Genomic DNA, 25,770 nt, shown 5'->3' with positions numbered 1-25,770 from the left:
TCAATTTAAAGCTATGCCCCCTCGTGCTCGCCGTCACCATCCTAGGAAAAAGGCTCTCCCTATCAACCCTATCTAACCCTCTGATTATTTTATATGTCTCAATTAAGTCACCTCTCAACCTTCTCTCTCATGAAAACAGCCTCCAGTCCCTCAGCCTTTCCTCGTAAGACCTTCCCTCCATACCAGGCAACATCCTAGTAAATCTCCTCTGCACCCTTTCCAAAGCTTCCACATCCTTCGTATAATGCGGTGACCAGAACTGTACACAATACGCCAAGTGCGGCCGCACCAGAGTTTTGTGCAGCTGCAGCATAACCTCTTGGTTCCGGAACTCGATCCCTCTATTAATAAAAGCTAAAACACTTATTCAGTGATAATGGGAACTGCAGATGCTGGAGAATTCAAGATAACAAAATGTGGGTCTTTGTAGGTTACGTGGAACAGTCCCTCTTCCGCGCCTACACAGGCCCCAAACCCCACCTCTTCCTCCGTTACATTGACTGTATCGGCGCCGCCTCTTGCTCCCCAGAGGTTCTCGAACAGTTCATCCACTTCACCAACACCTTCCACCCCAACCTTCAGTTCACCTGGGCCATCTCCAGCACATCCCTCACCTTCCTGGACCTCTCAGTCTCCATCTCGGGCAACCAGCTTGTAACTGATGTCCATTGCAAGCCCACCGACTCCCACAGCTACCTAGAATACACTTCCTCCCACCCACCCTCCTGCAAAAATTCCATCCCCTATTCCCAATTCCTCCGCCTCCGCCGCATCTGCTCCCACAATGAGACATTCCACTCCCGCACATCCCAGATGTCCAAGTTCTTCAAGGACCACAACTTCCCCCCACGGTGGTCGAGAACACCCTTGACCGCATCTCCCCCCATTTCCCGCAACAAATCTCTCTCACCCCACCCCCGCCACAACCGCCCCAAGAGGATCCCCCTCGTTCTCACACACCACCCCACCAACCTCCGGATACAATGCATCATCCTCCGACACTTCCGCCATCTACAGTCCAATGCCACCACCCAAGACATTTTTCCATCCCCACCCCTGTCTGCTTTCCGGAGAGACCACACTCACCGTGTCTCCCTTGTTCGCTCCACACTGCCCTCCAACCCCACCACACCCGGCACCTTCCCCTGCAACCGCAGGAAATGCTACACTTGCCCCCACACCTCCTCCCTCACCCCTATCCCAGGCCCCGAGATGACTTTCCATATTAAGCAGAGGTTCACCTGCACATCTGCCAATGTGGTACACTGCATCCACTGTACCCGGTGTGGTTTCCTCTACATTGGGGAAACCAAGCGGAGGCTTGAGGACCGCTTTGCAGAACATCTCCGCTCGGTTCGCAATAAACAACTGCACCTCCCAGTCGCAAACCATTTCCACTACCCCTCCCATACTTTAGATGACATGCCCATCATGGGCCTCCTGCAGTGCCACAATGATGCCACCCGAAGGTTGCTGGAACCGCAACTCATATTCCGCTTGGGAACCCTGCAGCCCAATGGTATCAATGTGGACTTCACCAGCTTCAAAATCTCCCCTTCCCCCACCACATCCCAAAACCAACCCACTTCATCCCCTCCCCCCCACTGCACCACACAACCAGCCCAGCTCTTCCCCTCCACCCACTGCATCCCAAAACCAGTCCAACATGTCTCTGTTTCCCTAACCTGTTCTTCCTCTCACCCATCCCTTCCTCCCACCCCAAGCACCTCCATCTCCTACCTACTAACCTCATCCCACCTCCTTGACCTGTCCGTCTTCCCTGGACTGACCTATCCCTCCCTATCTCCCCACCTATACTCTCCTCTCCACCTATCTTCTTTTCTCTCCATCTTCGGTCTGCCTCCCCCTCTCTCCCTATTTATTCCAGAACCCTCACCCCATCCCCCTCTCTGATGAAGGGTCTAGGCCCGAAACGTCAGCTTTTGTGCTCCTGAAATGCTGCTGGGCCTGCTGTGTTCATCCACCCTCACATTTTATTATCTAAAACACTGTATGCTTTCTTAACAGCCCTGTCAACCTGGGTGGCAACTTTCAATGATCTGTGTACATAGAAACCGAGATCTCTCTGCTCATCTACACTACTAAGAATCTTACCATTAGCCCCTGTGCTTTGCCTTCTGGTTACTCCTACCAAAGTGCATCACCTCACACTTGTCTGCATTAAACTCCATTTGCCACCTCTCAGCCCAGCTCTGCAGCTTATCTATGTCTCTCTGCAACCTACAGTATCCTTCGTCACTATCCACAACTCCACCGACCTGAGTGTCGTCTGCAAATTTACTAACCCATCCTTCTACACCCTCATCCAGGTCATTTATAAAAATGACAAACAGCAGTGGACCCAACACCGACCCTTGCGGTACACCACTAGTAACTGGTCTCCAGGATGAACATTTCCCATCAACTACCACCCTCTGTCTTCTTTCAGCAAGCCAATTTCTGATCCAAACTGCTATATCTCCCACAATTCCATTCCTCCGCATTTTGTCCAGTAGCCTATTGTGGGGAACCTTATCGAACGCCTTGCTGAAATCCATATACACCACATCAACCGGTTTACTCTCATCTACCTGTTTGGTCACCTTCTCAAAGAACTCAATAAGGTTTGTGAGGCACTAGATTAACTGCAAATGATGACAAGTATCAGAGGTGGTCATTCATATTTTCAAAAAATTATTTATAAGATATATTAAACCTCTGGTGGGGGGAGCTGGGGTGTGGAGCAATACAAAGGCTTTGCATTAATCTTTTCAGGTCAACTGTCTTGTACAGGTTCTTCTTGGAAATTCTGTCAGCTATGGCTAAAGCCCTAACCAAGGTGCTGTCTTTGTGCCCCAGTAAAATCCTGTAAAGACCATAAGCTTTTATTTTTCTGTATTTTTGATATAGACTGGAATGGGGAAAGAACTGTTTCTTAAAAAAAAATCATTGAAGGGTTGCTACACTTTTTGAAAAGTGGGCCTGAAACGTCAGCAAATCTGCTCCACTGATGCTGCTTGGCCTGCTGTGTCCATCCAGCTGAACACCTTGCTATCTCAGATTCTCCAGCATCTGCAGTTCCTACTACTCCTGGGGAGGTTGTTGTGCAGTTGTGGCAACCCTACTTTGGGCCAGGAGGCCTGGGTCCAAGTGGGTGGCACAATTGCTCAGTGGTGAGCACAGCTTCCTCACTGTGACAGGGATCTGGGTTCAATTACAGCCTTGGACAATTGTGTGGAGTTTGCACATTCTACCCTTGTCTGTGTGGGTCATCAAGGTGTTCCGGTTTCCTGGCATAGTCCAAAGATGTGCATGTTAGGTGGATTGCCCATTGTGTCCAGGGATGTGCAGGCTAGGCTTGTTAACCACAGTAAGTATGGGGTTACAGGGATCAGGTAGTGGTGGGAGGGATGTGGGTCGGGATGGGGTGCTGGTTGGTGGGCCACTATGGACTCAATAGGCCAAATAGCTTCTGTTAAAACTGTGGGGATTCTATGATTCTAAGCTCTACCTGCTGCAGAGGTATGTCATAACATACCTGAATAGGTTGGTTAAAAAAATCTACAAACTTGAAGGCAGCTGTGGTGTTATAGTAGTGTCCCTACCATTGTGAGGTGACGAATTTTGGAAGATCCAATTCAAGAGCGAACTATACGGTAAATGGAAAAGCCCTGGGGAAAACTGATGCACAGAGAGATGTGGGTGTTCAAGTCCATTTTACCCTGAAGGTGGCAACGCAGTTCGATAGACTGGTCAAGAAGGCATATGGCATGCTATCGTTCATCAGGTGGGGTATTGAGTACAAAAGTGGGCAGGTCATGTTACGGATCACGTATAGGACTTTGGTTCGACCACATTTCTGGTACAGTTCTGGTCGCCACATTACCAAAAGGATGTGGATGCTTTGGAGAGGGTGCAGAGGAGGTTCACCAGGATGTTGCCTGGTACGAAAGGTGCTAGCTATGAAGTGAGGTTGAGTAGATTAGGATTATTTACATTATAAAGACGGAGGCTGAGGGGGGACCTGACTGGGGTCTACAAAATCATGAGGTATAGACAGTGTGGATAGCAAGAAGCTTTATTCCCAGAGTGGGGGACTCAATTACTCGGGGTCACTATTTCAAAGTGAGAGGGGAAAAGTTTAAGGGAGATATGCATGGAAAGTTCTTTACGCAGAGAGTGGTGGGTGCCTGGAATGCGTTGCCAGCAGACGTGGTAGGGACCGGCACAATACTGTCATTTAAATGTATCTAGACAGATACAAGAATGGGCAGGGAGCAGAAGGATATAGATCCTTGGAAAATGGGCAACAGGTTTAGATAGAGTATCTGGATTGGCGCAGGCTTGGACGGCCAAAGGGCCTGTTCCTGTGCTGTAATTTTCTTTGTTCTTTGAACCAGGTGGCCTGGGTTCAAATACCATCTGTTCCAGAGGGGTGTAATGACATTTCTGAAAATATTGATTAGAAATTTCTATAACCTGACACTTATTGTAAGTACAGTTTACAAAGCAGTAATGGAAGCATAGTTTGCAAATGAGCTAGAGCCAAGGGGTGTCTACAAATGGAGCTTTGCCTGATTTTTTTTTTTTAAAAATTAGCAAATTGGACTATGAACCATTGACCAGCTATCAATGACAAAGGTTTTTTGCCTGCCAGTAGCTAAGTCATTGGCTACCAGGTAGCTGACAATACGGGGTGTGAATGTTTTGGCAGAATCCATTGGACCTTTGAAAGACGACGAGCAGTTCTTCTCTGCATTTTGAAAAAAAGGCACATTAATTCTGAAGAGAGCCAGTTACCTCCCCTTTCCAGTTCTGTAAGTTGTGACTTTTAACTGAGTTACAGACCTTTTATAAGTGTGAACCAATCACCCTGTGCCTCCAGCAAACAAATGGAAGCTTACGGAGAAGGAGAATCAAGCAATAGCATGCTCTGACAAGCCAAAAGGACTGTCTGTGTATAGTGAACTGTTATCCCAGTCTATCTCTCCACTCATAATATCCATGTTCTTTCTGTTCCTGTCTGTATGAGCCCAAGAAGGGAAATTTATGAAGAGTTCAAGTTTTAATTCGTAAAGTATCTGCTGATTGTCATCCCTTTAGTCAACAATTATAGACAATGGGCGCCCATATGGGTCTGAGCTATGCCTGCCTCTTCATTACAATTTTAACTCTTCTTCCCGCTCCCACTCCCTGGGTGACATGCCCATCCTGGGCCTCCTCCAGTGCCACTATGATGCCACGTGGAAACTGGAACAACAACTCCTCTGAGAAAAAGAACAGGAAATGACATCACCAACCCAAGGAAACCTAACCAGATAAATAGAAAGTGGGACATAACACCAGCGCTTCATCGGAAGCTCACTGATGATGTTACCTAGAATGGTGACGAAACGTCTGAAAACTAACCTTCCAGCTCAGCGAGCAAACTCACAACCAGAACCACAAATCTTCTCAAAACCTGCTAACAACTCCTCATATTTTGCCTCGGGAGCCTACAGCCTGATGGCCGAAGCACAGAATTCACCAGTTTCTAAATTTTCCCCGGCCTCATCCCATGTCCAACCGTCCCTCTCATCCCTGCTTTCTTGACCTGACACTATATTTGTCCATCTCCTTCCCCACTTACCCACCCGACCCTTCCCACTGACCAATCTCCTCGACACCCACTACCTGCATCCACCTATCGCTAACCCACTCCTCTTTCCTCTATTTATTTCCCAGTTGCTTTCCCCCTCCTCAGTTCTGATGGAGTCAAGGCTCAAAACATTGACTCTCCTACTCCTCTGCTGCCTGACCTGCTGTGTTCCTCCAGCTTCACACTGTATTGATTTGACTCCAGCATCTGCAGTTCTTGCTATCTGCTAGAGATAGAGGCTCTAGTCAAGAAAAGAAGGAGGCATATTGTCAGGTATAGAGAGCTAGGATCAAGTGAATCCCTTGAAGTGTAGGAGTACAATCAAGGAAAATCTGGAAGGCAAAAAGGGGACATGAGATAGCTTTGGCACGTAAGGCTAAGGAAAATCCAAAGAGATTCTATAAGTACTTTAAAGGTACAGGAGGGAAAGAATAGGGCCCCTTTTAAAGCTCAATGAGGCCATTTTTTGTGTCGAACCACAGGAGATGGGCAAGACAATAAATGAATATTTTACCTCCGTACTAACTGTGGAGAAAGACATTCAAACTAGGGAAATGAACAGTGATGTTTTGAAAGGAATCCACATTTACAGAAGAGGAGGTCTGGAGGTCTTAAAACACATGAAGGTGGATAAACCCCTAGGACTGGATCAAATGTGTCCCATGACATTGTGAAAAACTAGAGAAGAAATTGTGGGGCCCCTAGCAGAGATATTTGTATCATCTACAGCAACAGGTATGCTGCCAGAGGACTTAGCAATGTAGCTCCAAGGTCTGCATTGGCAACTGTGATTTTTTTTTTGTTTCAATGAATGAGCAGATTGACCATATTGGTCTGAAGCAGTTTGTTTTGTCTGGTCGCCAGTCTTTTTGTGTGAAATTCGAAGAAGGATCCAGTGGCTGAAGTGTTAAATGTTTACTCTGTGTCCAACGAGGTTAGACAATTTCCTGTCTGAATTGGCTGATGTCATTGGTTAGTAAGTTTGCAAATGACACCAAAATTGGTGGCATTGTAGACCATGAAGAAGGTTTTCTAAGATTACAAAGGGATCTTGATAAAATGGGTCAATTGACTTAAAAATGGCAGCTGGAGTTCAATCTGGATAAATGCTAAGTATTGCATTTTGGTTCAACAAACAAGGGTAGGGCTTATACAATTCATGGTCAGGCCTTGGGTAATGTTGTAGAATAGAGGGACCGAGGGGTGCAGGTACGTTATTCTTTAAAGTTTGTGTCACATATGGACACGAAGGTTAAAAAGATATTTGACACGTTTGCCTTCGTTGGCTCAGTTCTTTGAGTATTGGAACTGGGATGTTATGTTGAGGTTGGACAGGACATTGGTGAGGCCTCTTCCAGAATACTGTGTCCAGTTATGGTTGCCCAGTTATCAGAAGGATATTATTAAGCTGGAGAGGGTTCAGAAGAGATTTTCCAGGATGTTGCCAGGTATGAAAGGTTTGAATAATAAGGAAGGCTGGATAGGTTGGGATTTTTTTCACTGGAGTGTAGGAGGTTGAGAGGTAACCTAATAGAAGTTTATAAAGTAATGAGCGGTTTAGATAGAGTTGATGGTAATTGTCTTTTCCCTAATCTGTGGAATTTCAAGACCAGGGCTACATTTTTGAGGTGAGAGGAGGGAAATTTAAAAAAGACCGAAGGTGGTTCATGTGTGGCATGAACTTGCTGATGAAGTGGTGGATGTGGGTACAATTACAACATTTAAAAAACATTTGAATGGATATATGAATAGGAAACGTTTTTGGAAGAATTTGGGCCAGGAGCAGGCAGGTGGGACTAGTTAAGTTCGGGCTTATGCTCAATGTGGACTGGTTGGATCGCTGGCCTCTGATGAAGGGTCTAGGCCCGAAACGTCAGCTTTTGTGCTCCTGAGATGCTGCTTGGCCTGCTGTGTTCATCCAGCCTCACATTTTATTATTTTGGTTGGATCGAAGGGTCTGTTTCCATGCTGTATGACTCTGTCAGGTGATTGGACCCCTACGATTGCCTATACTTACACAAATGCGTATTAAAGTAATTAATACAAATTTTAAATTATGAAGGTCCCAGCATTAATTTTTGCAGCAATGCACTAGTTATCCTGTTTATCCCTACCCTCTGCTTCTTGTCCATTAACCAATCCTCTATCCATGCTAGAACAGAATACCATATCTTTTATTGACATTGTGTACTCCAGTACAGGAATACAGTGAAAAGTTTTCACAACGGCTACCCCTAATGGCACCATCTTGGGTACATCTTTTAAAAGAAAAGTAGTGGTATTACTTAGAACATCTAAAAAGAAAACTTTTACTATGTTTTAACTAACATAGTTGCAAGGATTGACATTTACCGATAAGTAAAGAATTTCAGATCATCATTATATTGCAGCAGCTCAGTGAGCACATGGTCTGACCGTGTACACCAGGCCCCAGTCCAACAACAGTCCTGCTCTGCTCCAAGCCTCCAGTTTGCTCCACACCGGCACTAAGCCGCAACGTGATAAGTTGCGCTGCTCCGGTACTTGCTTTTCCTCTCTTGGATCTCCAAGATTCATTTTTCCCTCTCTGCTCCAGGACTGCAAAGGAAAATGAGCAAGTGGAGCTTCCAACTTTGCCACCTTCTTGCCAGAAGTTTTAATATATCACACCAACTGCATCGGCTCTGAACTTGTATATTAACTTTTCATGTGGCATTGTATCGAATGACTCTTTTTGGAAATTGAAGTAACTACTGGTTCCTGTTTATTCATCAAAGCATCAAAAAGTTTTTACAGCCTGAAGAGCAGGAGGCTTCTCAGTCCATTGTGTCCACACTAGTCATCAGAACGTACATCAATTCTGTCCCGTCTTCACACGGTTGGCCAATAGTGTTTTCCTTCATTACCATTAATATTACCCACGAGTGTGGTTTTCTTTTTCAAGTTTCCCCTTCACTCTCCTAATTTCATTTTTAAGCAAGCTGCCACATTTTCTAAACTCCTGTAAGTCAACTGCTGTTTTGAGCCATCAGCTTCCTTTTTGTCCACTCATTCCATTCTGTATGTCCTTTTGATATTTGTGGTTTTCTACACTTTTTGGTCTCATCCATCATTTTTATAGGGCATGTTGGTCCTGTACATAGAACATAAAACAATACAGCGCAGAACAGGCCCTTCAGACCTTGATGTTGCGCTGACCTGTGAACTAATCTAAGCCCATCCCCCGACACTATCCCATCATCATCCATATGCTTATCCAAGGACTGTTTTAAATGCCCCTAATGTGGCTGAGTTAACTACATTGGCAGGAAGGGTGTTCCACGACCTTACCACTGAGTAAAGAACCTGCCTCTGACATATTAAATCTATCACCCCTCAATTTGTAGCTATCCCCCCTTGTACAAGCTGAAGTTATCATCCTCAAAAACATTCTCACTGTCCACCCTATCTAATCCTCTGATCTTCTTGTATGACTCTATTAAATCCCCTCTTATCCTCCTTCTCTCCAATGAGAACAGACCCAAGTCCCTCAGCCTTTCTTCATAGAGCCTGCGCTCCAGACCAGGCAACATCCTGGTAAATCTCCTCCACCTTTTCCAATGCTTCTACATCCTTCCTGTAATGGGGCGACCAGAACTGCACGTAGTATTCCAAGTGAGGCCGCACTAGCGTTTTGTACATTTGCAGTTTGACATCACGGCTCCAGAACTCAATCCCTCCACCAATAAAACCTAACACACCGTAAGCCGCCTTAACAACACTATCAACCTGGGTGGCAATTTTCAGAGGTCTATGTACATGGACACCAAGATCCCTCTGCACATCTACACTACCAAGAATCTTTCCATTGACCCAGTATTCTGCCATCCTATTATTCTTCCCAAAGTGAATCACCTCACATGTATCCGTATTAAACTCCATTTGCCACCTTTCAGACCAATTCTACAGGTCATCCAAGTCTCCCTGCAACCTGCAACATTCTTTCACACTGTCCACCACTCCACCGACTTTAGTGTCATCTGCGAATTTACTAACCCATCCACCAATGCCTGCGTCCAAGTCATTTATAAAACAGATCCTTGAGGCACACCACTAGTAACTGGACTCCATGCTGAATATTTTCCATCAACCACCACTTGTTACCTTCTTACAGAAAGCCAGTTTCTAATCCAAACTGCTAAATCTCTCTCAATCCCGTGTCTCCGTATTTTCTCCAATAGCCTACCATGTGGAACCTTATCAAAGGCTTTACTGAAGTCCATGTACACCACATCAACTGCCTCCCCTCATCCACATGCTTGGTCACCTCAAAACGCTCAATGAGATTTGTGAGACACGACCTGCCCTTGACGAATCCATGCTGACTATCTCCAATCAAATTGTTGCTTGCTAGATTATTATAAAGCCTATCTCTTATAATCCTTTCCAAAACTTTACCTACAACAGACGTAAGGCTCACAGGTCTATAATTACCTGTGTCATCCCTACTGCCCTTCTTGAACAAGGGCACAACATTTGCAATCCTCCAGTCCTCTGGTACTAAACCTGTAGACAATGAGGACTCAAAGATCAAGGCCAAAGGCTCTGCCACCTCCTCCCTAGCGTCCCAGAGAATCCTCGGAAAAATCCCATCCAGTCCAGGGGATTTATCTACCTTCACGCCTTCTAGAATTGATAACACTTCCTCCTCACTAACCTTAATCCTTGCAATTCTAGTAGTCCGTAACTCAGTCATCTCCTCTCCAATATTCTCCTGTTCCTCAGTGAAAACAGATGAGAAATAATCATTTAGCACCTCTCCGATCTCCACAGGGTCCACACACAGCTTCCCACTTTGGTCTTTGACTGGCCGTATTCCTACCCTCGTCATCCTCTTATTCCTCACATACCTATAGAAAGCTTTAGGGTTCTCCTTTTATTCTACCTGCCAATGTCTGCTCATGTCCCCTCCTTGCTCTTCTTAAGTCTCTCTTTAAATCCTTCCTAGCTAATCTGTAACTCTCCATCGCCTCCTCTGAACCATCTCGTCTCATCGTCACATAAGCCTCCCTCTTCCGCTTAACAAGAGATACAATTTCTTTAGTAAACCACGGTTCCCTTTCCTTATCACTTCCTCCCTGCCTGACAGGGACATACCTATCAAGGACACAATATCTGTTCCTTAAACCAGCTCCACATTTCGATTGTCCCCATCCCAGATGTCCTCTCACTATTACGCTTCTCAGTGCATCCCACTGCTCTGAGTATCGTACTAATTACATCTTTTTTTTAAAAAATGTTTGTCAAACAGATTTCTCGTCAATAAAACCACATTGACTTATTCTGATCATGTTTGTGTAAGCGAATCGTTGTGTTCTCTAATAGAGTCCAACACTTGACTGATGATCGATGTTAGTGTAAATTTGATATGTTTTCTCTCCTTCCCTTGATCACTGATAATATATTTACCAAAATCCTATTTGCTGGCACTCTTCCAAAATATCTTCCCTCACTCTCTACGTGACGTTAGTTGGAGGACTGGCCCTGCTCCTCCGGTATCCCGGCGACCGCTGCGTCAGTGAAGCGGAGGGAGTCGGGCGGAGGACTGCGGGTAAGGGAGCGGCCCGTGTTTTCGGGATCTGTACCGAAGACAGGCCCCAGTCAGGGCAGTGGCAATTGGGGTGGGTGGGAGCAGAGGGGCGGACAGGGTTTGAGCCCCGGGGTGACACAGGCAACAGATCGAGAGAAAAAGAGATCCCGGCCACAGCCATCACCGTTAATAACACCGACTCCCCCCGACAGTGCGGCGCTCCCTCGGCACCGACCCCCCCCGCCCCCCACGACAGTGCGGCGCTGCCTGTTTTAGTTTGCATACGTACGGACCTGAGTGTTGATAGTCAAAAGTAATATAGCAGGGCAAGAATTACTAACCACCATCTTCCTCTGTGTGCACTGTTGGTGAAGAAATTTTAATTGTTCATTAACTGACCTATCATTATCTGAGGCCCAATTCCCGGCTTTCCCGTCCCCCTCACCCCAGCCATTCTGCCTCCCCCAATTCCTGCGAATAGCTTTAACATCTTCCTACATTATCTCATTTTAAAAATGTTTCTGTAGTGCTTTAAGTCTGTGAATCTCAACAACATACAGTTTGACGCTAATTGCAAGCCATAGAAAACCGTGCTCCAACTGTGTAGGGATCTGCTGAGGGTGTATTCCAAGCACAAGAGTCCAGTTATTGTTCTGACCCACCTCAAGCGTGGATACCATTCCACGCGATCCCTCTTAGACCTTGGACCCAGTTTGGCCACAGGGACTATTCCACTTGGATCGACCTCAAGCGCAAGTTCTGGTTCCCACTTGAACCCATCTCAGGCAAAAGGTAGTTTTCTTGATCCGCGAGATATAAGGGCACGATTACAGAGCTGAAACAGCAGTGAGATCAGAGCCTGGATCAGAGATAAAGATTTGAGAGAATTGAATTTTTTTTGAGATATGTGTCTAATTAATTTGTGAGGTCATTATTGCTTCAGTAGTAAATCAGGAACATTCATGTAAAATTCATGAGTGGGATGATGGCATGCAGGTACAAGAAGCATTTTGTGCTAATGATATTTCAAAATATTTAATCAACCTGCTCGAACGATATGATACAACTGAAGCAGATTGGACTTGAGCCCAGGTGTTCTGGTTGAGTGGTAGGGCCACATCGACTGTAATTCACTCAGAAATGGAGCATTGGAGGGTAAAACTATACAATTGTCAGTGGTGCTATATTAGAAATCTTTAGGATATTTCTGGGTATATAAACAATATCTTGCACTTCTACGGTATGTGTAAGCTGCGCTATCTGCAGGAGTGTGATACGATAAAATACCAAGGAGGTATTAAGTTGGTGACCAAAAGCTTGGTCACCTTTTGTGGTTGAGGAATATAGAACGACTTAGGGGTATTGCACCTTAAGGCTCAGGCAAAGGAATATATGGCTGCCAGTGTTTTCTTTCTTTTAAGGGATGTGGAGGTCAATGCCAAGATTTAAGCCACCTGTTGTCTATCTCTCATGGTGAGCCACTGCTTTGAGTTTAACTCTGTTTTCGTCAAGCATTTCAGAGGCTATGAATGTACAATCACCTATAGGAGTCACATTGAGTAAGCACTTCTCATTTTTGTCCTTACTGAATATATCTGTATCTTTTTATTTAGGAATGATAAGGTGGTGGATATGATCATTGATATTAACCTTCTATTCCTGGTTTTATTCCAATTGTCGAACTTAAATTCTACGGCTGCTAGGATGAAAGTGGTATTATCACTGGACAGTTAATCCAGAGACCCAGGTAATATTCTGGGAAGCTGGGTTTTAACCCAGCCATGGCAGAAAGTATAATTAGAGTTGGATAAAAATCTGGACTCTGAATCTGGAACTAATGCAGACCATGAATCTATAGTCATTTGTCAGAAAAACCTCTCTAGTTTACCCATCTCCGTTAGGGGAAGAAAAACTACCCTCTGAGCAATTAGGGATGGGTAATAAATTCAGTCCTAGCTAGCAACTTCATCCCATGATTGAATACAAACAAAAACCTGTCTTTACTTGGTCTGGCCTACATCTAACTCCATAGTCCTCTGAAATCGCCTCGCAAGGCACTCAGTTTGAGGGTTAGGCAAAAATGAGAGCTTTGCCAGCAATGTGCCAACCTTGTGAAAGCATTTTTTTTTAAAAACTGAGGTGGGGTGCCAGCCAGAAGAAGACTACTGAAATATTCAATCTAGTGGTAATGAAGGCATGGATGAGAGTTTCAGCAGCAGGCAGTTGTAGCTGGGAGAGGAGTTGGAAGCTCAGCTCAAGAGCTGGGTTGTGGCCAGCTGGTTCAGCTTCCAACAATGGCTGTTGGAGGCGGTGAGATATGTAATCACTTTGAAAACATCTACAGCTGTAGCAGTTAGGCAGCATGTTTCATTGCTCAAAATGAGTGACTTCTAAGGAATTTCAAAAGTAGAATATCACTGTGAGCAGTTGGATGCTAATGATGTCAGTTCATTCATTGGTTAATGCCGGAGAACTGCATCAAAAGGCAAAACAAATTTTATTGTGAAATGAAAAGAAAGAGAAGACAATGAAGTGAGAAAAATGGAAAAAGAGTGCCTATTGGGGTGTGTGTAGTTGCAATTCCTGATTCTGTTACTGTTAGGTTGAACTGGATCTTTGTAAGTAGATCTTTCTCAGGATCTGTCCTAGAAGTTTATAAAATGGATCTCCGCAGTGATCCCAGTAACAGTTTTTTAAAAAATGTTGGTGCTACATTATCCCACTTCGTCTTTGCTCTTCACAACTACTCACCGTTTCTCTTCAGAGATAATAGGAACTGCAGATGCTGGAGAATCCAAAATAATAAAATGTGAGGCTGGATGAACACAGCAGGCCCAGCAGCATCTCAGGAGATGCTGTTTGGTCTGCTGTGTTCATCCAGCTCCACACTTTGTTATCACCATTTCTCTTGTTCTCTTTTGTTAGCTTGATTCCACAGTAAAATATTTTTCTCACTGCAGCATTTAAACTAAAGGTGGTGGAAGAGAAGGAGACTAGGTAATCAGAGATATGACCAAATCAAAGCAGTATATCTCCCATCTAAAGCAAGGGAATAGAGCATTTCTGTGGCAGCTGAATCAAGTTGTGTTTTTTAAAAAATGAAACATTTTCAAAAAGAAGTTAGATGTGGTCCTCAGGGCTAAAGGGATCTAAGGCCATTGGGAGAATTCAGGAGCAAGTTACTGAGTTGGATGATCAGCCAGGGTTTTCATTTTGTTCATTCGTGGGACGTGGATGTCTCTGGTGAAGCCAGCATTTATTTTCTATCCCCAGTTGCTTTGGAGAAAAAGTTGGTAAACTACTTCAGCCTTTGCAGTCCTTGGGATATAGGGTCACCCACAGGAATTTTAGGGAGGGAGTTCCTGAGCAGGTGGAGTCAAAATCATGGGGATGTTCAATTGTTTGCTGCCAGGTTCAGTGCATTTGAGTAATATGGGGAAGGAGCTTTAATCAAGCTTATAGGCCTTGAAATCCTCTGTGTTTGAGTCAAGTGAGAGAGGATGATGAATTTTCATCATGGGTTGGATGGTGGGTATAAAGTAGAATATCACTTTGTGTGTGGGCAATTAGATGCTTATGATGTCGTTCATGCATCAGTTAATGCCCTAGAACTACATCAAAAGACAAAACAAATTTATTGTGCAATCTTGACCCACATGCGTTGGATCAATATCATTCCCTAATAGCATCATTTTCATTTGTCTCTACAGGTCTGTCACAATGCTCAGAGGACTGTAAAACAAGTGTTCTAAAAGGGTTTAAGTGAGCAAGAACATCCAAATTATTCAGTGCCAATGCAGCAACACAGGCGACAGCCAGAATTAGTGGAAGGAAATCTTCCTGTCTTTGTATTTCCAACAGAATTGATATTTTATGCAGATGATCAATCATCACACAAACAAGTGTTAACTCTGTACAATCCGTATGAGTTTGCCTTAATATTCAAAGGTACGTCTGCAGCTTCTCGTTGGCTTAGAGTAAACAACTTTTCAGTGGTAAAACTTCTTTAACTGGTTAACATTTATTTTTTTTATCTTTTCAGTCTTATGTACAGCCCCAAACAAATATGTTGTTGTTGATGCTGCAGGTGCGGTGAAGCCTCAGTGCTGTGTCGACATGTAAGTGAAGAATGGTCGTCAACTGAATCTACTACCATATTGGAATATTAGGGGAGCTGTGCTTTGTTTATCTGCACATAGATGTTGATGCTAGCATGTTTCAATAGCGTGGCACCCCCTGAGTACTGAACCTCTGACAGACTGGTGCTCCCTCAGCACTGACCCTCCAACAGTGAGGTACTCCTTCAGCACTGATTCATAGACACTATAGCGCTGCTTCCATACTCCATCAAATCGAATCATGTGTCTCCCATTTAAGATGGCTGTAAGTAGTAATTTTATCTTTTGGGAGAAATTTTTTTGAATTCTCTGCCTGGGTGAACTGTGACAAATGAATCATTGAATGTACTAAAAGCTGAGTGAAGCAGGCCAGTTGGTCCACCAGAGTGTCAAGGATTATGGGGGTCCAGGCTGGTATTTGGAGTGCTGGCTACCATCAGAGCAACCATGATCCTATGGAAGATGAAAGCGAGTTTGAAAGGCTGATTGCATTTCTTACTTTCTGACAATCTAGATGATATGCCCAGTTAGCAGAGTGGAGATTGAACCCCAAACCCTTTTTTTGTATGTCTCCCCATAATTTCAGCTCTGCAAAATTGCCCAACCTCACCCCCTTTCAACTTTTCTGTTATTCTGGCCTTTCATTACCTGTAGACTTAATTTCAAGGTATTCTTTGATTGTCTCCAATACTATATTCTTTAAACAAGAACGCATCCAAAACTCCACCTCCTGTGACTTAACTGTCATGAAGTCCTGTTTTCCCCTATTGCCCTTGTCTTCTCTGCCTTTCATTGGCTCTTGCTAAGTAACAGCTTGATTATAAAATCCCCATCTTTGTTTTCATATTGTCGTTGCCCTTCCCTAATTCTAACTTTCCCCAGGCCACAGCCTTTTGAGATACCTGCATCCTGGCCTGCTGTGCATCCCCAATTTTATCTGGTTGACTGTTACAGCTGTGCCTCCAGCTTCCTGAGCTCAAAACGCTGCCTCAGAAGCCAAGGGAGGCACGCTATTGAATATTCTTAGGATGGAGCGGATTGATTCTTGTGGGGCACAGGAATCAAAGGTATTGAGGTAGATGAGAATCTGGGATTCAAAACACAATCGATCAACCATGATGTTATTGAATGGTAGATGTTTGAGAAGCCAAATGATCTACTTCTGTTTCTAATTCTAGGCATGTATGTGTAAGATGTGCCTTTAAAACTCAACTCTTTGGCCAAACCTTAGGTCACTTGACTTGATTGTTCCTTAAATGGCTTGGCGATGTGATGCCTTATGATGCAACTGCAAAATTGTTGCCTCCCATTTTTCCCCATTGTAATTTCAAAATTGGGAAATAATGAAATGAAAAGAGCACAATGAGTGTTCTAGGAAATGGAAGGTTTCAGGTTCCTGTTGACCCCAGAGTAGAGCTGCACAATTGGAGGTGCTCAAGCCCTATAAATAGATGTGGGGTTATTCACATTGTTAGCAAAAACAGGAAGGCAGGTTATTATCTGAACAGTGATGGTTTGGGAAAGAGGGTGGTGTAATGAGACCTGGGTGTCCTTGTGCATCAGTCACTGAAAATAAGCATGCAGATGCAGCAGGCAGTGAAGAAGGCAAATTGTGTGTTGGCTTTCATAGAGAATTCAAATACAGGAGTAGGGATGTCTTGCTGCAATTGAACAGGGCCCTGGCGAAACTGCATCTGGAGTATGTGTGCTGTTTTGATCTCTTAATCTGAGAAAGGATGTTCTTATAATAAAACTATAAGATATAGGGGCAGAAATTCGGCCACTTGGCCTATCGAGTCTGCTGCGCCATACAATCATGGCTAATAAGTTCCTCAATCCCATTCTCCTGCTTTATCCCTGTAACCCTTGATCCCCTTGATAATCAAGAAACTATCTATCTCAGTCTTAAATGTACTCAATGACCTGGCCTCCACAGCCTTTTGTGGCAGTGAGTTTCATAGATTCATCACACTCTGGCTGAAGAAGTTTCTCCGTATCTCTCCTAAAAGGTCTTCCCTTTACTCTAAGGCTGTGTTCACAGGTCCTAGCTCTGCTACCAATGGAAGCATCTTCCCAACACCCACTCTGTCAGGTTATTCAGTATTCTGAAAGTTTCAATTAAATCTTCCCTCATCCTTCTAAACTCCAATGAGTACAGCCCCAGAGTCCTGAAATGTTCCTCATATGTTAAACTTTCCATTCCTGGGACCGTTCTCGTGAACCTCTCCTGAACTCGCTCCGGGACCAGTATATCCTTCCTGAGATAATGGGCCCAAAACTGCACACACTACTCCAAATGTGGCCTGACCAGAGCCTTATAAAGCCTCGGTAGTACATCCCTGATTTTACATTAACGTCCTCTCAAAATAAGTACCAACATTGCATTTGCCTTCCTGACTACTGACTCAACCTACAAGCTTACCTTGAGAGAATCCTGGACTAGAATTCCCAAATCTCTTTGCACTTCAGACTTCTGAATTTTCTCCCCATTTAGAAAATAGCCCATGCTTTTATTCTTCGTACCAAAGTACATGACCTCACACTTTCCCACGTTGTACTCCATCTGCCATTTCTTCGCCTACTCTCCCAACCCATCCAAATCCTTCTGCAGCCTCCCCACCTCAACACTACCTGTCCCGCCACCTATTTTTGCATTGTATGCAAACTCAGCCAGAATGCCCACAGCTCCTTCATTTGATCATTAATGTACAAAGTGAAAAGTTGTGGTCCCAACACTGACCCTTGCGCAACGCCACTCATGCCATCCTGGCTGCCATCCTGAGAAAGACCCATTTATTCCCGCTCTCTGCTTTCTGTCAGACAACCAATCTTCTTGCCATGCTAGCACCTTGCCTGTAACACCTTGTGCCCGTATCTTACTCAGCAGCCTCCTGTGTGGCACTTTATCAAAGGCTTTTTTGAAATGCAGGTAGATAAAACCCATTGGCTCTCCTTGGTCCACCCTGCTCATTACTTCCTCAAAGAATTCTAGCAGATTTGTCAGGCATGACCTCCCCTTGATGAAGCCATGCTGACCTTGCCCTATTTTACTCTACACTTCCAAATATTCAGAAATCTCATCCTTTGCAATGGACTCCAATATCTTTCCCACAACTGAGGTTATGCTAATCGGCCTGTAATTTTCAGTCTTTTACCTTACTCCTTTTTAAACGGGGTGTCACATTAGTGATTTTTTTCCAGTCCGCTGGGATCCTCCCTGACTCTAACGATTCCTGAAAGATCACCACTAACGCTTCCACTGTCTCTTCAGCTATCTCCTTTTGAACTCTGGCAAGTAGTCCATCCGGTCCAGGTGATTTGTCCACCTTCAGGCCAATCAGTTTTACTGACACCTTTTTCCTTGGTGATGGCCACCATACTCAGCTCTGTCCCCTGACTCTTGAATTTTTGGGAGATGAGCCGTGTCTTCCACTGTGAAGACAGATGCAAAGTGATTATTCAGTTCCTCAGCAATTTCCTTGTTCTTCACTACTATCTCTCCAGCGTCATTTTCCAGTGGTCCAGTGTTCACTTTTGCTTCTCTTTTGCCCTTTATATATCTAAAGAAACTCTTACAGCCTTCATTTATATTACTGGCTAGCTTACTCTCATATTGAATCTTCTCCCTCCTTATTTTTTTTGTTGCCCTCTGTTGGTGTCTTTGTAAGCTTCCCAGTCCTCTGGTTTCCCACTGCTGATCGCCACATTATGTGCTTTCTCTTTTGCTTTTATGCTATCCCTGACTTCCTTAGTCAGCCATGCTTGCCTCATTCTCCCTGTACCATGCTTCTTTCTCCTCGGGATTCCAACAAGGGTTTACCAGACTGATTCCTGGGCTGGCAGGATCAACATGTAAAGAGACTGGATCAATTAGGACAATGTTCCCTGGATTCAGAAGGATGAAGGGGAATCTCTTTGAAACCTGTAACACTAACGATAAATGCGGGAAAAATGTTCCCAATGATTGGGAGGGGGGGGTAGTGGTTCCCAGAACTAGGGGTCACAATTCAAGGTTACGGGTTAGGCTGTTTAGAACTGTGATGAGGCGAAATTTCATCATGCAGAGCGATGAGTCTGTGGAAGTCTCTGCCACGGAAAACAGTTGAGACCAAAACTTTCGAGCAAGATGCAGATATGGTTCTTGAGGCTGATGGGATTGAAGGGCTTGGGAAGAAAACAGGAACACGCTACTGAATTGGATGATCAGTCATGATCATACTGGACTTTGGAGCAGGCTTGAAGGGCTGAATTGAAAACCCTTGTTCCTTTTTTTTTCTACGTTTCTCGTTTGTGTCCTGAGTTGCGATTGGCTGTTTTATTCAATAAAAGGCAGGGAATGTTTTTTCTCTCTCTCCCGTTTCCAGTGTCATTCGCCATCGAGATGTACGGCCTTGCCACTATGGAATCATAGACAAGTTTCGGCTGCAAGTGTCCGAACAGAGCCAACGGAAAGCACTAGGTAAAAAAGAGGTGATTTCTGTTCTCCTCCCCTCAACAAAGGAACAACAACAGAAAGAGGAGGAAGACAAACGCATCAAAGAGCACCTTGCAGAAGCTGTGTTTTTTGAACAGACCTCATTCCAGCAGGGTAGGTAAATTTTACTATCACTTCTTCTGTCAACTTTTTAAGCTATGCCATGGGAGAGATTAATGTGAATAACTAGATGCAGGATGAAAATGGTTAGCAAGAGAACTAGATGAAACACTGCAACCAATTTGGATATGACCATTTTATATAAAGTGTACCTTTTAAAGTAATAAAAATGTAAATGCAGGTTATTGTTCAATGGGATCAGATAAATTCTGTTCACAGTAAACTGGGAAAATTGGTAAATGAATATAATGGGAGGCTTTAGAAAATAATTTAATGAAATTAGTGAGGTAAGCTGCAGGTGCAGATAACTATAGGATAACAATAAAGGATACCTTCCTCAAAGCAGGACAGGTCTGGGTATGAAATATCCTTGGTTACAAGATGTTTGGGGAAGAAAGGAGGGTGAGGTGGCAGTATTAAAGCGAATGCTAAAGTGATAGCTCCAGGACTGAAACTATTTGGATAGTTAGGCAGTAGAGGTAATATTGTACAAAGGATGTCGTCTAAAGATCACTTAGTACGGGCGAGAGATCCAAAAATATCGAGTAGTTATATTAAAGGATCTCAATTATCCTAACATAGACTGGAATGTAAAGGACAGAGTGTTCCTAGATGTGGATAGAGGGTTTTCTATTGCATTGTGGGTCCAGTCCAATGAGAAAGAAGGCATTGCTGGACTTAGCTGTTGGGAATGAGAGGAGACAAATTGATCAAGCACCAGTCAGGGAACATTTAGGAGACCATGACTGCATAACATTGAGGTTACCCATGGAAAAGAATGGAGAAATCTGGAGTGAACCAACTTCAATGGAGTGAGAATCAGTCTGCCTGTTGTAAGCTGAAATCAAATATTGCCAGGTAAAATGGTATCAAGCAATGGGCTGCCTTTAAAGAGGACATCATTTGGGTGCAGTTGAGATGTATTCCCATGAAAGAGAAAGACAGAGGAAACTAATTTTGAGGTCCTTTTAATTATAGAAGAGGGAGAGAGTAAGATGAAGCGAAGTAAGGTTGCATTTGACAGATGTCAGATTGGTAGCAAAAGTGAAAAGTTGACAATTCAAAGTTCAAAGGAGAAATAGAAGAAGCAAACTGAAATTCAGAAGATCCTAGCAGACAATAAAAGAATTCAGAAGTCTTCCATAAGCATTAAAATACTGAAAAGGTGGAGGAGTCGTGGGTTCAATTGAGACTGAAAGGGAACCAAACTCCTCTCCAAACTACTACCCTCTCTGCAAACTTAAAAAGTGTAAAGTCTGTGACTCTATTATCACTGCTGGCAGTGCGTTCCACATGCCCTCCACACTCTGTGCAAAAAACCTACCTCTGACGTCTCCCCTATACCTTCCTCAAATTAATTTTAAATTGTATCCCCTCGTAATAGTCATTTCTGCACTGGGATAAAGTGTCTGGCTATCCACTCTGCCTCTCATCATCTTGTAACCACAAGGCTGTGGGGGCCAGGTCATTGAGTACATTTAAGACTGGGATAGATAGCTCCTTGATTATCAAGGGTTATGTGGAGAAAGTGGAAGAATGGGGTTGCAAAACTTATCAGCCATGATTAAATGGCGGAGCAGGCTGAATGGGTGGAATGGCCTAATTTCTGCTCCTATGTCTTATGACTATCCACTCCCTCCACTACCGATGCTCAGTAGCAGGAGTGTGTACTATCGACGAGATGCACAGCAGAAATTCACCAAAGATCCTCAGACAGCCCCTTCAAACCCACAACCACTTCCATCTAGATGGACAAAGGCAGCAGACGTATGGGAAGACCACCACCACCAAGCCACTCGCCATCCTGACTTGGAAATATATCGCTGCTCCTTCACTGTTGTCAGGTCAGAATCTGGGAATTCCCTCCCTAATGGCATTGTAGGTCAAACCACAGCAGAGTTCAAGAAGGCAGCTCATCACCACATTCTCAAGGGCAACGAGGGAGGAGTAAGAAATGCTGGCCCAGCCAGCAATGCCCATGTCCTACAAACGTGTAGAAAAAAGACCTCATAGTAGAAACTGCTGATGCTGGAGTCTGAGATAACAAGGTGTGGAGCTGGAGGAACATAGCAGGCCGGGCAGCATCAGAGAAGCAGGTAAGCTGACATGTCTGTTCTGGAACCTTGTTCAGATGGGGGAGGGGAAGGGTACTCTGAAATAGAGAGGGTGGGCGGTGAAAGAAGGTGAATAGTGGAGCAGAGAAGTGGGAGAGAAGACACAGGTCAAGGGGGCGGGAGTGAATCGTGGTCCTTGGAAAACAAGGGAGGAAAAAATACCTTGGTTTTGATCTGCAGACTGCAATCGGTAAGGATGGGTGACCACGCCTCTTCCACAATAATCCTCAACACCAGTGCCCTGTAAGGCTGTGCACTCAATCTTTGCTGTGCTCCTATACACTCTCAATAGTGTGGCCAAACTCTGCTCTAACTCCATTTACAAATTTGCTGACGGTACCATCATAGTGGATTGGATCTCAGACAATGGCCAGAAAAAGTACAGGAAAGAGCTGGACAGCTTCGTGGCATGCTGTAAAGACACCAATCTCTCCTCCAATGTGAGCAAAGCGAAGGAGCTAGTTGTCAACTGACACACCCCTGTCTGTATCAATGGTGCTGAGGTGGTGGTGGTCTGTAGCTTCAGGTTCCTCCAGAGTAAATGCTTCCAACCATCTGTCCTAGTCCACCCTCACTGACACTACAATGCCCCTATTCCTACAGAAGGCTAAGGAAAAACGGCACATCCCCAAGGAAACTTACCAATTTCTACAGATGCGCCATTAGAAACCATCCGATCCGGATGCATCACGACTCAGTATGGCAACTGCTCTCTGCTCAAGACTGCGCGATATAAGCAAGTTGTGAATGCAGCCCAGTCCATCACGAAAACCAGCCTTTTGTCCATTGACTCTGTGCCTGTCTGTGTTTCCCACTGCCTTGGGAAAGCAGCTAACATAATCAACAACCCCTCCCATCGCGCTTATCCTCTCTTTCACCTTCTTCCATCAGATCGAATGTACAAAATTTTGAAACGTACAGACAGTTTCAAGAGCATCTGCTTCCCTGTTGTTATCAAGTCTCCACGTGGAGGAAGGGAACATGTATGAAATATGAGTTTGCAACTGTACTAAGGAAGGGCAAGAAGCAGTTAAATCATAGTGGAAGAGCAGTTAATTAACAGGATAATCTAAATTTTGGTAAAGAGAAGATACAAGCAATGCTGGATGTGCTGAAAGTTGATATTTTGTTTGATTTATTATTGTCACGTATACCAAGATACAGTGAAAAATATAAAAACTGAAAGAACTGTGGATGCTGTAAATCAGAAATAAAACCAAAGTTGCTGGAAACGCTCAGCAGGTCTGGCAGCATCTGTGAAGGACAAAACAGAGTTAATGTTTCGGGTCCAGTGACTCTTCCTCAGGAGTGGGGTTCTGAGGACGGGTCACCAGACCCAAAACGTTAACTCTGCTTTTTCCTTCACAGATGCTGCCAGATCTGCTGAGCGTTTCCAGTGAAAAATATAGTTTTGTTGCTAATTAGGTAAATCATACTTTAACTAGGATATTAGTTAAAGGGTATTAGAACTGAATCAGAATGTAGTGGTACAGCTGTAGAGAAAGATTTAATGTATAAGGCTTCAAAATTCGATGTGAAAGACAAGGACAACAGGGGCTGGGAACACCACCACTGGCAAATGCTCCTCCCTGTTACATACCATCCTGACTTGGAACTGTGTTGGTGTGATTTCACTGTCACTACTGTAACCCTTTCTAACAGTGTGGGCATATACTTACATTGGATAGACTACAGGTCAGGAAGGGGTGATGTAGACATTCTCCCCCTTCCCACCTGCCTTAACCTGGCTATCTCAGAAGTTTAACTGGGTACATAAAATGTCAACTGAACTCTGCTTTAAAATGATCTTTCTAATGAAATAAATGTTGGACTGAAAAAGATAGATGAGGATACTTCCTAGATGGCATGAAGTGAAATACAGTGGATGACCCAAGGGACTTGGGAGTTCAGGCACATTGTTATTTAAAATGCCACAGACAGGTGCAAAAAGTAATCAAGAAAACTGAGTGACCTTTATCTTGAGGACTAGAGTGTAAAAGTACAGATGTTATGTAGCGTCTATACAAAACCCAGATCAGACTCGCTTGGAGTATATGAACAGATCTGTTCACTACCTTAGGAAGGATGTATTGGCCTTGGAGGGAGTACAACATTCATTTACAAGAATGACACCTGGACTTCAGAGATTAAGTTGTGAGGAGAGATTATACAAATTAAGCCTTTTTTCTCTGGAATTTTGAAGGTTAAGGGTGATCTGATCAATGTCGTCAAGATAATAACAGGAAAAGACAGGGTATATAAAAATAAACTATTTACTCTGGTTTTAGAACTGGGGACATTGCCTACAAATTAGATCCAGATTGTTCAGCAAAGCTGCTAGGAAGCAATTCTATACACAAAGGGTGGTAGAGGTTTGGAACTCTCTTCCACAAACTGCAGTTGATGCTAGATCAGTTAAAATTTATCAAGGATTTAAAATTGTTAATACATTTGCTTAAAGGATATGGGCCAAAGGTCACAGGCCACAAACCAGTTGCAATCTGATTGGCGGAACAGACCTGAGGGGCCGAATGGCTTACTCCTGTTCCAGTGTTTCTATGAAATACAGTTGTGCACCCACAACTGCTGGATCCCGGTTTCTTACTTCTCTAAAAATGTAACTGCCTTTTGTCAATTTTTTTTTGTGAGAAGCCAATGCTGTTGAAAAGCAAAATACTGCAGATGCTGGAAATCTGAAAGAGTGCTGAAGAAACTCGGACAGCATTATGGGAGTTAGTGTTTCAAATCCGATATGACTGTTTGGAACCGTTACTGTTTGCCTCTTCATGGGAACTGACTGCCTGCACTAAGTGAATATTGTCCTCCGCTGATCTTAAGTCTCAGTGATTTCATCTCTCCTGTGGAGTACAGTTGCCATGGCACTCGTAGCTGTCTTGAGTTTCATACAAGTGACTTTCATGGCTGAGTTTCAAAAAGCTGTTCAACCATGAGAGACATAATAAGAACCAAACTTGGGTCTGGCCTTTGCACGACAATGTGCAGCAGTCATTGAATAGGGATGAGAAGTAACTTATGTTTCTATTTCTGCTAGCTCATGGCATCTGTCATCAGCATCTGCTCGGAATTTTCTGTTGAGCTACTTGCAGTTGTGTGCAAGGCCAGCTGAAGCTTTTTACTGCATAAACACATCATTCAAATAAAAAAATGTTGGTGACTTTAAACATCACATTTGCGGAAATAATTGTTTTACCTTCAGTATGAGTGCCAACATAATCATTACAGGCCAGATCAGGAGATTCTCTACAGAGAAAGTCAAGATCCCAGCATAAAATTAATGTTTTACCTCCTTGTGTCTCTGCTATATAGATTAATGATTCTGTATATTGCTCAATCATCTAATTAATTTTCAGAATCCAGAACTGCCTCTTCAGGACCGAGTTTACTTACAGTCTTCCTGGGAATCATCTGTATCATAGCATTAATGTTACCAACACTTGGGGAAGCTGAATCTCTGGTGCCTGTCTACCTCCACTTAAGTGTCAATCAGAAATTAGTCGCTGCTTATGTTTTAGGTAAGTACATTAACCAATGAAATCAAGTGCTGACTGATCCTGAGGCAGTGGTTAAAGTCACAGATTCAATCTAAAAGTATTCCTCTGTCAATGGTTCGCCACCCCCATGCCTCTTCCCAGATCTCCCCCCCCCCGACCCCTGACCTCCACTTTTCCTTCACAGTAGTACCTAGAATACACCTCCCTGCACCCACCCACCTTCCTGCAAAAATTCCATCCCCCATT

The 25,770-nt window shown here is 44.0% G+C and overlaps 1 protein-coding gene across 7 annotated transcripts in view; it reads left to right on the top strand.

The window, feature by feature from the left end:
• mospd1 (motile sperm domain containing 1) overlaps window positions 1-25,770 on the top strand; it is a 76,010-nt gene that overhangs the window by 11,940 nt on the left and 38,300 nt on the right. Inside the window, exons 1-5 of one of the 7 annotated variants that reach the window (XM_048544345.1) lie at window positions 11,133-11,207; window positions 14,897-15,134; window positions 15,229-15,304; window positions 19,669-19,892; window positions 25,384-25,545. In XM_048544345.1, coding sequence (XP_048400302.1) covers window positions 14,981-15,134; window positions 15,229-15,304; window positions 19,669-19,892; window positions 25,384-25,545 — 616 coding nt within the window. In that variant the 5' untranslated portion in view covers window positions 11,133-11,207; window positions 14,897-14,980. Of the gene's footprint in view, window positions 1-11,132; window positions 11,208-11,259; window positions 11,979-12,618; window positions 12,746-12,848; window positions 12,934-14,896; window positions 15,135-15,228; window positions 15,305-19,668; window positions 19,893-25,383; window positions 25,546-25,770 lie in introns of those variants that run through there. The other 6 variants (XM_048544346.2, XM_048544347.2, XM_048544348.1 and 3 more) reach the window with 6 other exon arrangements.

The sequence above is a fragment of the Stegostoma tigrinum genome, chromosome 15 (genome assembly GCF_030684315.1).
Source record: "Stegostoma tigrinum isolate sSteTig4 chromosome 15, sSteTig4.hap1, whole genome shotgun sequence".
In the NCBI taxonomy this organism is placed as follows: domain Eukaryota; kingdom Metazoa; phylum Chordata; class Chondrichthyes; order Orectolobiformes; family Stegostomatidae; genus Stegostoma; species Stegostoma tigrinum.
The sequence above is the reverse complement of the archived record's forward strand: the minus strand, read 5'-3'. Positions and strand labels throughout refer to the sequence as shown.